The sequence below is a fragment of the Mirounga angustirostris genome, unplaced genomic scaffold (genome assembly GCF_029215605.1).
Source record: "Mirounga angustirostris isolate CCGP_5_RB_7025 unplaced genomic scaffold, mMirAng1.0.hap1 SCAF_11, whole genome shotgun sequence".
NCBI lineage: Eukaryota > Metazoa > Chordata > Mammalia > Carnivora > Phocidae > Mirounga > Mirounga angustirostris.
In genome coordinates, this window is record NW_026991719.1 from 126,341,165 (window position 1) to 126,356,327 (window position 15,163).

General features: G+C 45.8%; 1 protein-coding gene across 5 annotated transcripts in view; it reads right to left on the reverse strand.

Moving 5' to 3' along the window:
* Nucleotides 1-660: 660 nt before the first annotated feature.
* The window catches only part of GAB3 (GRB2 associated binding protein 3), a 95,246-nt gene continuing 80,743 nt past the window's right edge, over nt 661-15,163 (reverse strand). For 2 of the 5 annotated variants that reach the window (XM_045884536.3, XM_064574771.1), the window contains exons 9-10: nt 6,937-7,050; nt 2,393-5,800 (exon numbers count right to left, since the gene is read on the reverse strand). In XM_045884536.3, coding sequence (XP_045740492.1) covers nt 5,684-5,800; nt 6,937-7,050 — 231 coding nt within the window. In that variant the 3' untranslated portion in view covers nt 2,393-5,683. Of the gene's footprint in view, nt 5,801-6,936; nt 7,051-15,163 lie in introns of all 5 variants that reach the window. The other 3 variants (XM_064574770.1, XM_064574769.1, XR_010406288.1) reach the window with 3 other exon arrangements.

Below are 15,163 nucleotides of genomic sequence, written 5' to 3' on the forward strand. Positions count from 1 at the left end.
GGACACGAGGCTGATGATCTGTTCCAGTTTCTGTCGCAACTTATGCTTCCGACAAGAGGCATCTCGCTCCAGAGCGCTGAGAACCTGGGGGAGGAGGGTCCCCCCCGCGCTGGGCTGGCGAGGAGGGGCCGGTGCCTTCGGGGCAAAGCCCTCCTCCCCAGCTTGAGCTCTGCCCTCCCTCGCGCCTCGGCGCACCCCTTCCTCTCTGGCCGCCCCCCCCCCCCAGCCCCGTGACCGTCAGCAGCCCCCGGCGGGGGCGCATCACTCCCTCCTCCCTGACCACCCCTCCCGGGTGCGTGCGTGCGTGCGCGCGTGGGCACGGCTCATTCCCGTACCGGGAGGTCACCGTGCACCTGCACTCTCGGGGTCCCTCCCAGAGCCCTGGCCGCCCCTCTTCAGTCTCCGCTGCCGGCTCCCTCTCTCCTCTGCCACCTCCGAGTGTCCCAGGGCCCCAGGGCTCGGTGCGTGGGCCGCCGCTCTCGGCCGCCCTTGGTGAGCTCGTGCAGGCTCAGGGCTTTCGGGGCCGTGTCCTGGCTCACAGTTTGGTATCTCCACCCCAGACATTTCCCCACACTCCAGACTCCTATATCCACCTGCCAAATAGACATCTCTACTTAGCTTAACCTTCCCAAGTCCAATCCTATCTAACTTAGCAGCAACTCTCCCACGCATCCAAAAATGGATCTGAGCTTTTACAAAGTCTTTCTCATTTTTTCTTTTCTTTTTTTTTTAAAGATTTTATTTATTTGAGAGAGAGAGAGATCACAGAAGGAGAGGAAGAGGGAGGAGATTCCCCGTTGAGCAGGGAGCCCAACGTGGGCTTGATCTCAGGACCCCAGGATCATGACCTGAGACCAAGGCAGAGGCTTCACTGACTGAGCCACTGGGTACCCCAAGTCTTTCCCCTTTTCCAGGGTAGGTCTTGGTGGTTCTGAAAAGCTTTGGGTCTCTGGCTCCTGATCCCTAGAAGACTTTTTCACCCAGTCTTTCTAACTTTTGTTTGGGATGTTGAGCTCAATCTTCAAGTTGCTTAGGGAAAACCCCCAGAATCCTTCTTGACTCCTCTTCATCTCCTGGCACCCGTCCAATTCTTCAGCAGATTGTTTCTATTCCAACTGTTTAGAATACGCCATCTCACGCCTTCTATTGATACCCCTGTGGGGGTCCAGGCAGCTGTCTTCTGGCAGGTGTGAATGCAGTAATCTGCCACCTGCTCTCCCTGATTCTAGTGTTAACCTCTTACACTCTGTTCTCTGAACAGAGAAGCTACAGTGATTCTTGCTTTCAAAATGTTGAGTCAGATCATGTGTCTCCACTGCTCAATTCCCTTCACTGGCTCCATTCTCACCCAGAACATAAGCAAAGGTCTTAACATTGACCAACAAAGCTTCTTGGCTGTGCCTTCAACATTCTAGGTTTTCTGAATTAGGGCCCTGCGGTCTGTTCTCCCTGCCGTGAGTGTTTGGTCACCTGCAGCTCCTGGCTTACTCCCTCATGTCCTTCAAGTCTTCCCAAAGCTCATATTCTCACCCTACTTCCTCAAGCAGCTGGCCCCCCACAGAGCCACACACAGGCAATTCCTTTCCCACTGCCTTTTATTTTCCATGCCATTCACTACCTTCTAATACAGTAGAATGTACAACTTTAGTATTTTCAATTCCTGTCTCCGCTGTCTTGGGTTGGTGGTCTAGTAACTACAGTTACCTAACAGCCACACCCAAACCTAGTGACTTAAACCAGCCAGTTGGTTGGTGCCCACAGCTCCTGCTTGGGCAGTCCCCGGGGGTCAGGCTCGCGTGTGCTCCACGGCATGGCGCCGGCCGTGGCTGAGTGTCGGGCTCTGAGAATCTGCTTCCAAGAGGCCTCAGTCCCGCAGTCTACGGGCCAATGGCCTCGGTTCCTTTCCATGTGGTGCAGGCTTCCTCACAGCATGATGGCTGGGTCCTAGGGGGCCTGTCCCAGAGAGCACCAGCCCTGTGGGCCAACCTGCTCTTCTCTGGGTCAGGGGCTCGGGCCGGGGTGTGCTGGGAAAAAGCATTCACGAGCTCAGCCCCGTACTTCTCAGGGGCAAGTAATTTCATGTGGCTTCTTCTCCTCGCTCTGCCTTTGGCCTGCTGCCCCAAGCCTGAGCCCCCACCACTCCGGTTGTCCCTTCCTTGCTTCACGGCGTAGAGAGGCCCCTGACCCAGTATCCAGAGCAGCTGGGAGCCTCAGCCATGGAGAGAGGGTGGTGGCCCAGGACACTTCTGCTGGGGAGAGGCAGGCTGGAGCTGCGGCTTTTTAAGGTCCGTGATGAGGAAGATCAGGGAGGGTCACGGACTTTGCCAATTACTGCAGTTCGTTTCCGATGAAGAAAAGGGGTGTCAAGGTGCGGTTCGGCGGAGCAGTGCTCAACTGTTCGCAGCAAAAGACCGTGCATTTGGTGATTCCCTGCGAGTTCGGTTAGGTTTGCTGTGCTTGCAAATGGCAATGGGGGCCTACGTTCACATACTCGCCTTTCCAAGTGTGTTCTGCACTTACATCGGATGTCCTCACTTTAAACAAATAAGAGAGAGCGTGAGTATGATTCCCCCTTATAAGACTTTTATTAATGCCAGAAATGAAACAGTAAGAACATAATGAATTTTTTAACATCAGCATGATTATCGGTACAAGGATGGTATTAACAAGGACCGAGAAGGCCTCGAGAGGAGAAGTCAGGCCTGAGGGGAGCCTTCAGTCTGACTCAGATCTAAAGGTCACAGTTCAGCGAATCCTTGCTCTAAGGGAGAGGCCTGGACACGGACTTCCACAGGATGATTCTGTGCCTTGGAGCTCTTCCCTCCCCAAGGAAAGCTTAACTCCCAAAGTGCCTGGGCTTGTGGCCTTAGGGACTTGCAGGCTTGAAACCCTTCTGCACTGCACAACCCGATGTGCAGGAATTTCCTAACGAAACGAGATGGAATAAAGCAAAAAGGAACTACGGAAAACCGTGGGATCGATGTCTGCGCTGTCCCGCTGGCTTCTGGGAGAGGGCACCCGGTGCAGCGTCCGCACATGCCGTGTCCACTTGACCCGGAATGCCATCTGGGATCATTTCCATTTTCAAACAACCCCAAACCTCAGCCCCGGTCAGATTTGTAGCCCCGTTACGCCTGCATTACCTCCGCAGGAAAGCAGGATTTGGCCGGCACCGTTCTGACCTACGGTGCCTCTCAGGAGCATGCGCTGCTGTCAGCTCAAAGTTACCTCTACGTCGTATCCCTGAGTCCTCGTGCTTTTGGGTAACCATCCATTAGCAGCCTTATCAAAGCGGGACATAATCACACACACCCTGGGAAGGAGCGTGAAAGGCATCCTTTTTGTAAAATCCCTAATTAATTGCTCCCCAACAGTCACACTGTCGAGTGTGTCACTCCTTCCAGGAAATATTCTGTAGAAAGAGGTTTTGGGTGTGGGCAATCGGCTGCCATTTCACTACTGACAATTTCAGCTGTAGTTTCTTTTCTGATCTGTCTTCAGTCTGGGGTTGTTCTTGGCCCTTGGGCATATAACTTTTCTGCACCAGCCCCTGTCAGGTAATCGGGAATCTAAACACAGGTGCCCCCTGCCCCAAAGGCAGGTACCATCTAGAACTGACAGCCCTGGCCTCTTGCCTGAGGCTCTGTGACTCTTCGCAAGTCACACAGGGAAGAAGGCAGCTCCTTACAGGCTCCGACCTGTGTGTTGTGTCATGGTGTGGGCTGCAGGGACCTCTCATTTCTCCGCCCCGGCTCATGAAGGACTCTTACATCATTTAAAGCATTCAACAATTTCCCCCCACTCTCTTCCGGGAAGAAAATGAGGCCACCAGGTCCTGCTGCTTTGAACGTCAGAAGTACTTCTTTAATGGTCTGAAAAGCCAAGACTGACATTTACTTACCTTTGGGGCAGTTTGAAACCCGAAAACCCTATAGCAAAGCCTACAACTGCCCCGACTGGCCCTGTCATCAACCTGCCTGCCTAGTCAATCCATCCTCCTACAAGACACAAAGCCAGGCAGAATGGTGGACCAGTATCCGCTTACTTCCCAGGTGTTCAATTTGTCTTCTGGCTGCAGGTGCTCAGAACAATCAAGAAGGGCCATTAAATAAAACCCTGTGCCCGACTGAGACTTTTGTCTGGGTCCCCTGGGCCCCAGTGCCCCATCAAAGAAGGGGTGACACGATGCCTTCACGACAGAGTGGGACTGTTTGCTCTCAGGATTTAGTCGTTGCTAAAACAGAAGGGAAAAATTCATCGGGAAATTTGAAGATGGAACGTATTGTTTTTTGTTTTGTCGTGTTGTGTTTGTTTTCTGGTCATAACTGTCTATCACTCAAAAGCTTGGGTCCAGCATAAGACAGCCAGGGACGATTCGTGCCTTCCCGAGGTGACAAAAAATTCTTCCATCAGCACTAGCCAGCTCACGGGAAACACACTGCAAGGGTACCACGCAATCCAAGAACGGATTTCACAGTGATCGTCAAGAGGTATTTCTAATGGTAACTACTGATTATGTGAGAGTTTCCCATTTGAACACCACACAAAGAAAACCTGGCTTGACATGCATACCTTTCAAGTAAGAAAGCACCTGCTCAAAATCCTATGAAAGGGAGAGGAGATGATGACTCATCTCGTGTCTGCACGGGTTCCTCATGTCTCCAAGGGTGACCAAACTGATAGATTTCATCAAAATCCTCTGAGGCAGTGTAAGATGGTGGAATGAGCCTGCGATGGGCAGCCAGGCCAACTCTATTCTAGGCCTCACTCTGGGTTTTGGCTCTGTGAGGGACCTTAGGCAGTGTTCCTTCTTCTGGTTCTCGGTTTTCTTTTCTTCCAAGTGGGGGCAACAATCTCTGCCAAGCCTAGCTTCTGAGGTTTTTTAGGAAAGAGATGAGATGATGCATGTGAAAACATGCCGAGAAAGGCCGGTGGCAATGCAAGTCCCAGTATCATCTGATGTGCTTATCACAGAGCCCGGGACTGACTGCCCCTGTCACTTGAATTGTCTTTCTCTGGGGATAGAAATGATTTGTCTGTTGGACTCTTTGAGTAAGGAATGCAGATTCTGCCACCATCTCTGGGTTTGATCCCCTCAATCAGGTCTTCAGGGGCTGGGGCAAGATGGTCTCCAGGAGCCTCTCTGCCAGTATAGTTTGTGACCCAGGAAGCACAGAAGAGAGGTCAGAATTTTCAAGCATGAGAGTCAAATGATTCTGGTGGGAAATACTGGCTCTGATCTGAACTCCCAATGCCCCGCTGGAGAGATTCTCAACCAAACTCTGGGGAAAATATGCTCCCAAGTCTTGTTTTTATTGATCCTACCCTGCCGGAATGAATGGAATTTTCTACATTACAGTCCGTGGCTCTGGAATCCTCCATCGTTGCCTCTCCTGTCTGCGGAGCCAACTCCAAGCATCCCGGAGGCTCTGGGCTAGCATGGCTGGGGAAGGCCACTGCCGAGACGGGTGGGGGTGGGGGCGGGGGCTGGGAAACTACCTCCTCCTCCTCCCCATTCAGTGTGTACAAATACATCCTCTCTCCCCAAGGTTCTTGCCAAGCCCACAGAAATTACAGATTCTCTCTGGATCTTGATCTGCATTGACCATTGGTGCAATTCTGGCAAAAAAACTCAGAGCAAGCCCTGAGCTTCCCTGCCCCATACACGGCCCAAGCACATGTCTCACACTTTAGATTGCCTCTCATCCGTCCACTCCTGCTTTGTGCTCTGGAGGGCCTGGGTCTTCTGCTCATCCACCTGGACATAGTCGACTCTTTGCTCTTCTGAAAGGAGAAGTTTCTAAAGGGGGAGAACAAAAAGGTTTTCATTACATTGAATAAAAAAAAAATCAGGAAAATGTCAGTCCTTTTGGGGTAGATTACAGCGTCGTTAAATATTTGCTGCCCCTTCCTCCTGGGTCATTCCCTGCAGAATCCTTACACTTTGGGTAGATGGTTAAATATCTCTTTTCCTGGGCTCCCTTCAACTTCGCTCTAGCCATTCGGCCCGCTCTGACCAATATAACGTGAGTGGAGGTGACACATGCTGACCCGAAAGGGAAAAGACCTAGCACGTGATTCTGCCACGAGACCAGCGTGCCTCAGCTGGGGGGGCTGCTTCTCCTGGGCCCTGGATGGAAGATGACCTGGCCTGCAGCCAACGGGTCTGTGGGCAATAATGGAAAAGGCCTTGGCAGTTGCAAGCCACCAAGCCTGGGGGCTGTCGGTCTTGACTGCAGAGCCCTGCACCAAAACTGACGGAGGCACCTTTTGTACTTGTTGGTCTACCCCTTCTGACTGGTTTTTCTGGAATATCAGTTCAGGTTTGGGGAATGAAATTAAAGGTAAAGGAGAAGTGGGAGTTCATTTGGCAAAAGGAAAGGGAAATCTTCCAGATTTTTTTCTTGCGCACACACACAAAATGGAGTCATACTGTATATCCTGTTCAGCTAAATTGCTTCTCTCATCAAACAATATATATCGTTCAGCACATTTTAGATTACAACCACCCCTTGCTCGAAAATATTTAGCTGTTTTGCGCTGCTTACCATCATTCATTCCGTGGCTTACACTGTGTAGTGGGTGACCAGCCAGGGTCGCTTACATGTATTAACTCCTTTCATTCTCACGACAGGCCTCGATGTCGATGCTATTACTTCTGGTCCCCACTTTACAGGTGAGAATACTATATAAAGGCGTCAAAACTGCCCAGCCTGGCATTTGAGGCTCTTTACTGAGGGGTGCCATTTCCAACTGAGAGCTCCCCAGAGTCTAACCAAACTACGCCATTCCTTCTTCCCTAAGCAGACCCCTCCTACGCCAATACATATCGGTATATTTAAGACCTTCCAAAGAGAACATGCATGGTTGAATCATCAGAAAATCTAAACAGAAAAGGAATCTCCTGGGAATTCTCAGACACAAGGTACTTCCTACCTGCTGTATAGGGGCTGGTGATGCTGAATTGAAGTCCAGAGCTAAATAATCCAAGCTGAATTTCTTTGTCCATGTCAGAGCACCGCTGCTTAGGGAGTTGGCTGTTCTGTGATTCTAGAAACCAACATCACAGGACTCAGGTTAAGGATATCTGGCCGGGCTGCCCAAGGGAAGGAGGGCGAGTCACATCTCCACTTGAGCATCGGCCATCAGATCACAATGAGAACTGCACAGAGCAGCCTCCCTGTCTGAAATACAATATAGACAATTCAGCTTTCACACAAAGCTATACCTTTATTCACCACGGAAACAGTTGGCCAAAATCTCCCTCAAGAAGAAACTGTTTTAAGGATATGACAGGCCCAAGATACCTTAGAGACTAAATCCCCAAAAGATCAATTCCATTTATTAAAGTTCTAGTAAAGTTGCCCCAGATGCACTCAGACACACACCCGTGGACTCCCCACTCAGCCTCAGAAGCACCTGTTGCCCTTCTACGACCTCCTTCTCTCCTCACCAGAGACTAAGCACTATATTGAATTTTGCCTTTACCACTCTTTTCAAATACGGTTTTGACAGTGTGTAAGTACCCTTAAATCACATACTTTAGTTTTGCCTGTTTTGAACTTTTATCTCCGACTTTACTATCACCAAACTATTTCTTTTTTTTTTTTAAGATTTTATTTATTTATTTGACAGAGAGACACAGCGAGGGAGAGAACACAAGCAGGGGGAGGGGGAGAGGGAGAAGCAGGCTTCCCGCGGAGCAGGGAGCCCGATGTGGGGCTCGATCCCAGGACCCTGGGATCATGACCTGAGCCGAAGGCAGACGCTTAATCGACTGAGCCACCCAGGTGCCCCTATGATATTTTCTAAATGAAGAGTCATTCCCACTTTTAATGTAATATTTTCCTGAGTGGCTTGTTTTTGTATTTTAAGGAATCCTTCCGATGCTGAGGTCGTAACTTGTTGCCCCATATTTTCTCCTAAAATTATAAAGTTTTGCCCTTCACATTTAAGTAATAATGTAGCCTGAGCTGATTTTAACCTATGGTGGTGAAATAGGGATACAGGGGCGCCTGGGTGGCTCAGTCGTTAAGCGTCTGCCTTCGGCTCAGGTCATGATCCCAGGGTCCTGGGATCGAGCCCCGCATCGGGCTGCCTGCTCGGCGGGAAGCCTGCTTCTCCCTCTCCCACTTGCCCTGCTTGTGTTCCCTCTCTCGCTGTGTCTCTCTCTGTCAAATAAATAAATAAAATCTTTAAAAAAAAAAAAGAAAAGAAATAGGGATACAATCCATTCCTTTTTTGTTGTTTTTACCCCACATGGATAGCCATCCTTTCTCCTGTGATGCAACCTCTAGTCACATATTAAGTTCCCATATGTGAATAGATGTTGAGTTCTATCAAATACTTGTTCTGCATCTGAGATAATCACGTCATTTTTTCCTTTAATATGTTAATGTCTTGACTGACTTAAAAGATTCTTTTAATTTATAGTTGTTATGGCTCATCTCTCAGAAAATATTAAGGAGTGCACTTGTTGCAATGAACACAGGGTATTGTAGGGAAGTTTGAATCGCTATATTGTACTCTGAAAAACCAATATAACACTGTATGCTAACTAACTGGAATTAAACTTAAAGCTTAAAAAAAGGGTAATAATAGATTTTTAAAAAACGTTTCCCCTTCTGGCACAGTTTTTGTTTCCTCTGATCTGTTTTGGTCTCTACCCTTCATGCCAGAGCTTTCCAGAAAGGTCTGATGAAATCATTGGCTGTCTGCTCATATTTAAGAGCCAGAGACCCTAAAGTTGACTGGAAGCTTTGAGTACATTGGTGGTACTTCTCAACTGCGGGGTTCACTTCAGGGGGATCTTACTGGATGGTTTACTTGGGTAACCCTCAATGTCAGGACCTAGGTCTTCCTCGGGCTGCTCAAATAGCCCAGAGAACTATCTTCCGATCTCCAGGACTCAAATGGAAAGGTCTGATTGTCAACATTGTGGAAAAGAGGGGCTAGGGAAAAGGTTCGGGAATGGTTCTCATATCCATTAGGCATATTTACCTCATCACCTCGTGTTTAGTATAGTATTCTTGGTCATATGGGTCTAATGTCTCCCCCCACCAGTCCAGAGAACCCTTGTTTTACTCTCTCCAGAGACTATACTTCAACTTTTCTGTAGAGACGGGAAGTCATAGAGGTCCACCACCATGCAGTGAGGGAGGGGCATTTTGAGATTTACCTGCTGCTTAGGCGGACTTTGGACCACTACCTCTTCTTTTCCTTTCCCTTCAGCCCCACTTCCAGAACTATGTGCCACGGACAAGTCCTGAACCTTTTGGTATTCTGTAATATATTCTGCCTACCCCCCTACCCCGGTGTATTTAGGTGTATTCGTGGGTCTGATAAGTCATTTACCACACATCCATCTGCTTTCCACTTTCCAGTACCACTGCTATTATCTTCTTTAATTCTCTACGCCCTTACGGGTTTATGCCTTTAACAAATCCCTTTACTGGCATTTTAGAGGCTGTTTTGGGATGGAGGGAAAACAGAAGCTTGTGGTCAATCTGCCATCTTTACGGAGATGTCCAAGAACAGAATCTGAGATGTTAAACCCACTTTGTATACCTGGGATAAGTTCAACTTATTTGTGTATATTCTCAGCTTTTCATAGTGCTGGATTTATTTTGCTAAAATCTTCTTTAGGGCTTCTTTTCTAACAACTTTATCGAGCTATAATTCCAGACCATACAATTCTCCCATTTAAAGCGGTGCTTAGCATATGCCCATATTTGCACAATCATTGTCTCAATTAATTTTAGAATATTTTCATCACCCCAAAAAGAAATCCTGCACCCCTTGCTGTCACCCCCAGTCTCACCATCTCCCCAAGCTCTAGGCAACCACCACTAATCTATTTTCTGTCTCTAAAGACTTGTTATTCTAGCCATTCCATACAAATGCAATCATACAGTATGTGGTCTTCTGAGAGGACTGGCTTCCTTTCACTCAGCATACTGTTTCCAAGGTTCACAAATGTTGTTTCATTGCATGGCTGCATAGCATTCCATTGGATGGCTATACCATGTTTTATTTACCAAGTCAACAGCTGATGAACATTTGGGCTGTTTTCACTTTTTGGCTATTAAGAAAGTGCTGCTGGGGCGCCTGGGTGGCTCACTCAGTTAAGCATCTGCCTTTGGCTCAGGTCATGATCCCAGGGGCCTGGGATTGAGCCCTGCGTCGGGCTCCCGGCTTGGCGGGAAGCCTGCTTCTCCCTCTGCCTGCCACTCCCCCTACTTGTGCTCACTCTCTCTCTGTCAAATAAATAAATAAAATCTTAAAACAACAACAACAACAAAGGATAGGGGCACCTGGGTGGCTCAGTCGTTTAACTGTCTGACTCTTGATTTTGGCTCAGGTCATGATCTCAGGGTTTTGGCATTGAGCCCAGCATGGGGCTCCATGCTCAGCGGGGAGTCTGCTTCTCCCTCTGCTCCTCCCCAGCTCGTGCTCTCTCTCTCTCAAATAAATAAATAAATAAATAAATAAATAATTAAAACAAAGGACAGAAATGGTTGAAGAAATAGACATAATGAAATAAGAATTGAATGACTGTACTCAGGGAAAAAAGTGAAGAGAAAGATAAAACCAGTCTCAGAGTTGAAGCCTAAGTCACAAGATTCCCAGGGAAAAAGATTCAAGTGAAAATTCAATAAATGCCATTGAAGAAATGCCAGAAAACAGCTAAGAGAATAAAAAAGAAAAAGTATCACAGAAAAAAAATGGTTGAAATAGAAGACAGGCAAACAAGATGCAGTATACATATTTATTATTAGATTCCTCATAGAAGGAAAACCAAACAATGGTATAGTACTAATATTAAAAACTATAATCTGGGGCGCCTGGGTGGCTCAGATGGTTAAGTGTCTGCCTTCGGCTCAGGTCATGATCCCAGGGTCCTGGGATCGAGCCCCGCATTGGGCTCCTGCTCAGCGGGGAGCCTGCTTCTCCCTCTCCCTCTGCCTCTCCCCTTGCTCATGCTCTCTCTCTCTCTGTATCTCTGTGTCTCAAATGAATAAAAAAAACCCAAAACTATAATCCAAGAAAAAGTCCACAGATAAAGTAACACCTGACGCTGCATATTGAAAGGGCCCACCAAGTACCTGGATTAACTGGATGGTCAATTTTACCCAAGATGGTAAATTCTATTACAACGGCTATATTGATAAAATGCCAGAACAAAAATAAATAAATTAGGGACGCCTGGGTGGCTCAGTCGGTTAAGCGACTGCCTTTGGCTCAGTTCATGATCCCGGGGTCCTGGGATCGAGCCCCACGTTGAGATCCCTGCTCGGCAGGGAGCCTGCCTCTCCCTCTCCCTCTGCCTGCCATTCCGCCTACTTGTGCTCTCTCTGTCAAATAAAAAAAAAGTGCTGCTATGAACATTTGTGTGCAAAATTTGGTTGGACATATTCTTCTTTAGGATATTTTAATCTGTGTCAATGAGTAAAATTGGTCTATAATTTTGTACTTATGTTATCGCTATTTGTATCATGTTATTTTAGCCTTATAAAATAAGGTGGGTAATATTTCCTCTTTTTCTATTCCCTGGAGGCATTTGTATAAGATTGTAATGATCTCTTCCTTTTGGTAGAAAGTGTGTGTACAATTGTTTGGGCCTCATGATCCTTTGTAGTAGAATTTTCCCTACTGATTCAGTTTCTCTAGTAGTTATATAATCATTCAGGTTTTCTATTTCTACTTGAATGTGTTTTTGGATATTCTCTGGTAATTTGCCTATTTTCACCAAAGTTGTCAAATTCACTGGCATGGAGTTCAAAATTTTCTCTTATCATCAATCTCTGGCATATTTGCAATTATTACCTCCTTTACATTTTTAATATTGTTTATTTGTATCCATTGCTTTTTCTTGATTAGTTATGTTCAATTTTAGTCTTTATTTTTTTTTTTAAAGATTTTATTTATTTGACAGAGAGAGCACAAGCAGGGGAACAGCAGAGGGAGAAGCAGGCTCCCCGCTGAGCAGGGAGCCTGACGCGGGACTCAATCCCAGGACCCTGGGATCACGACCTGAACCAAAGGCAGACGATTAATGGACTGAGCCATCCAGGCGCCCCTAATTTTAGTTTTTAAAGAGCCAATTAGGTCAGCGTTGATCCTCTCTAATTTTGTTATTTTGTTCATTTCTGTTCTTGCCTTTATTCATTTTCCCTTTGTGGGGTTAATTTTTTTCAATTTATTATTATGAAAATGTCCTGGGCGCCTGGGTGGCTCAGTTGGTTGGGCGACTGCCTTCGGCTCGGGTCATGGTCCCGGAGTCCTGGGATCGAGTCCCACATCGGACTCCCGGTTCGGCGGGGAGCCTGCTTCTCCCTCTGACCCTATCCCCTCTCATGGTGTTTCTCGCTCTCTCTCTCAAATAAATAAAATCTTAAAAAAAAAAAAAAATTATAAAAAAAAGAAAATGTCCTAATAATCAGCCAAATTGAAGAAAATATACTGTGAACACCCATATCCCCACCATTTACATTCTACCACTAACATATGACTACATTAAATTGCTCGTGAGTCTTCAGACTGAGGACTAGTATCTTTCATGCATCGTGAGAAACTCTGCCATTATCCCTTTACATATCGTTTCTCCATCTTTTTTATTATCTCCTTCTAGAACTCTAGACAAATGTTTGATCTTCTCATACTATCTTCCATGTCTCAAATTTCTCTACGCTTTTATCTCCTTGTCCTGATTTACTAGTACCTTCTTCACAACGATCTTCCAGTTCACTAAATCCTTCTTTGGGTTTAATCTGCTCAACCCATCCATTGAGTTTCTAATTTCTTTTTTTTTTTTTTAAGATTTTATTTATTTATTGAGAGAGAGAGAATGAGCAGGGGGGTGGGGCAGAGGGAGAAGCAGGCTCCCCACTGAGCAGGGAGCTGGTTGCGGGGCTCAATCCCAGGACCCTGAAATCATGACCTGAGCCAAAGGCAGATGCTTAACAGACTGAGCCACCTAGGCGCCCCCACTGAGTTTCTAATTTCATCCCAATTTTTATTTCTAGAAGTTCTAAATGGTCTTTTCTCCTCTGCCTGGTCATTTTTTTAAAAAGATTTTATTTATTTATTTGACAGACAGGCGGCGAGAGAGAGAACACAAACAGGAGGAGCGGGAGAGGGAGAAGCAGGCTCCCTGCTGAGCAGGGAGCCCAACATGGGACCCCGGGATCATGACCTGAGCAGAAGGCAGACGTTTCACCAAGTCGAGCCACCCAGGCGCCCCTGGTCATTTTTTAATAGTCTCTTGTTAGTCCAACTTTCAACTTATCTTATTTCTTTAAATATATCAAACATAACTATTTTATTTTCAAAATCCAATTATTTCCAATAATGGCTTACTTCTGTATTTGATTCTATTGTTTATAATTTGTATCAATTCTCAGGATTTGTAATTCCTTGACATTTTTGGTCCCAGAGATTCCCCTTCCTTTCTTTTTTTTTTTAAAGATTTTATTTATTTATTTGACAGAGAGAGACACAGCGAGAGAGGGAATACAAGCAGGGGGAATAGGAGAGGGAGAAGCAGGCTTCCCGCGGAGCAGTGAGCCTGATGCGGGGCTCGATCCCAGGACCCTGGGATCATGACCTGAGCCGAAGGCAGACGCTTAACGACTGAGCCACCCAGGCGCCCCTCCCCTTCCTTTCTTGTCAGGTGAGTTTTGTTTTACAAAAATATATTCTCTATCATTTTAAGATATTTGATGTGGTGGTCTGTGATTTTCATGGTAGCTTGCCTACTGAAGCTCCCCATCAAATTAAAAAAAAATAGAACAAATGTAGTTCCACTTCCTTTTGTTTAAGATTGGGTTTTTAAGTAATCTTTACACCTTACATGGGGTTCGAACTCACAACCCCGAGATCAAGAGCTGCATGTTCCACCAACTGAGCCAGCCAGGCGCCCCAGTGTAGTTTTACTTCTAATGTTGGATTAAATAGTCTTGACCACCCTTCCTGCAAAGAACAATATTTCATTTTTGGTAGAATTTGGTGAATTGTTTCTAAAGGACCAAAATAGCCACAGAAACCTGGAGGAAGATAAACAAAGCAGGAAGACCTATTTTCCTCGATACTGAGACTTACCAAGCTACAGTAACTAGCATAGTGTGGTATTGTCCAAAGATAGACACGTAGACCACTGGAACAGATTTGAGAGCCCAGAAAAAGACCCATACACACACGGATACTTGATTTCTGGCAAAGATAGCACTGCAGGATAGTGGCAAATTACAGTAACTTTAAATAAATGGTGACAGATCAATTAGAGAAACACATTAAGGGAAAATGAAACTTGACTCCTACCTCAAATCATACACAGAAGTTAATTCCAGGTGCATTGCAGACCTAACCGGGAAAGGTACAACTATAAAGCTTCTGGCAAATAACCAAAATTCACCCAAGATTACATAGATCATGTTAATGGTCCTGCAACTATTAAAGAAATTGAAGTCACCCACATGGTTTTACTGATAAATTTACCAAAAAACTTAAAGAATAAATAATACTAATTCTACACAATCTATTCCAGAAAATAGAAGAGAACACTTCCTGAGGATTCCAACATTACCTTGATAACAAAACAAGGCAAAGACACTATGAAAAACCTGCAGATCAATATCCATCGTGACCATGGATACAGAATCCTCAACAAAATGTTAGCAAATCAAATCCAGCAATACATAAAAAGAATACTACACCATGACCAAATGGGATTTATTCACTGAATACAAGACTGATTCAATATTCAAAAATAAACCAGTGTAGTCCACAATATTTACAGTCTAAAGAAGAAAATTAATGATCATATCAATAAATGCAGAAAAGCATTTGATAAAATCCAGCATCCATTCATGATAAAAAAAAAACCTCTCAGAAAACTAGTAAAAGGGAACTTTCTTACCCTGATAAAGAATCACTATAAAATACCCACAGCTAACATACTCAATAGTGAAAGACTGAATGATTTCCCCCTGAAATGGAGACAAAGAGATTCATCTCACCACATGTATTCAACATTGTACTAAAAGTGTCAGGCTGGTGATAAAGCAAGTTAAAGAATGAAGGAGCATACAGATTGAAAAGGAAGGAATAAAACACTGTATTTACAGATGAGATGATCATGTAAACAGAAAACCCCAGGGAAATC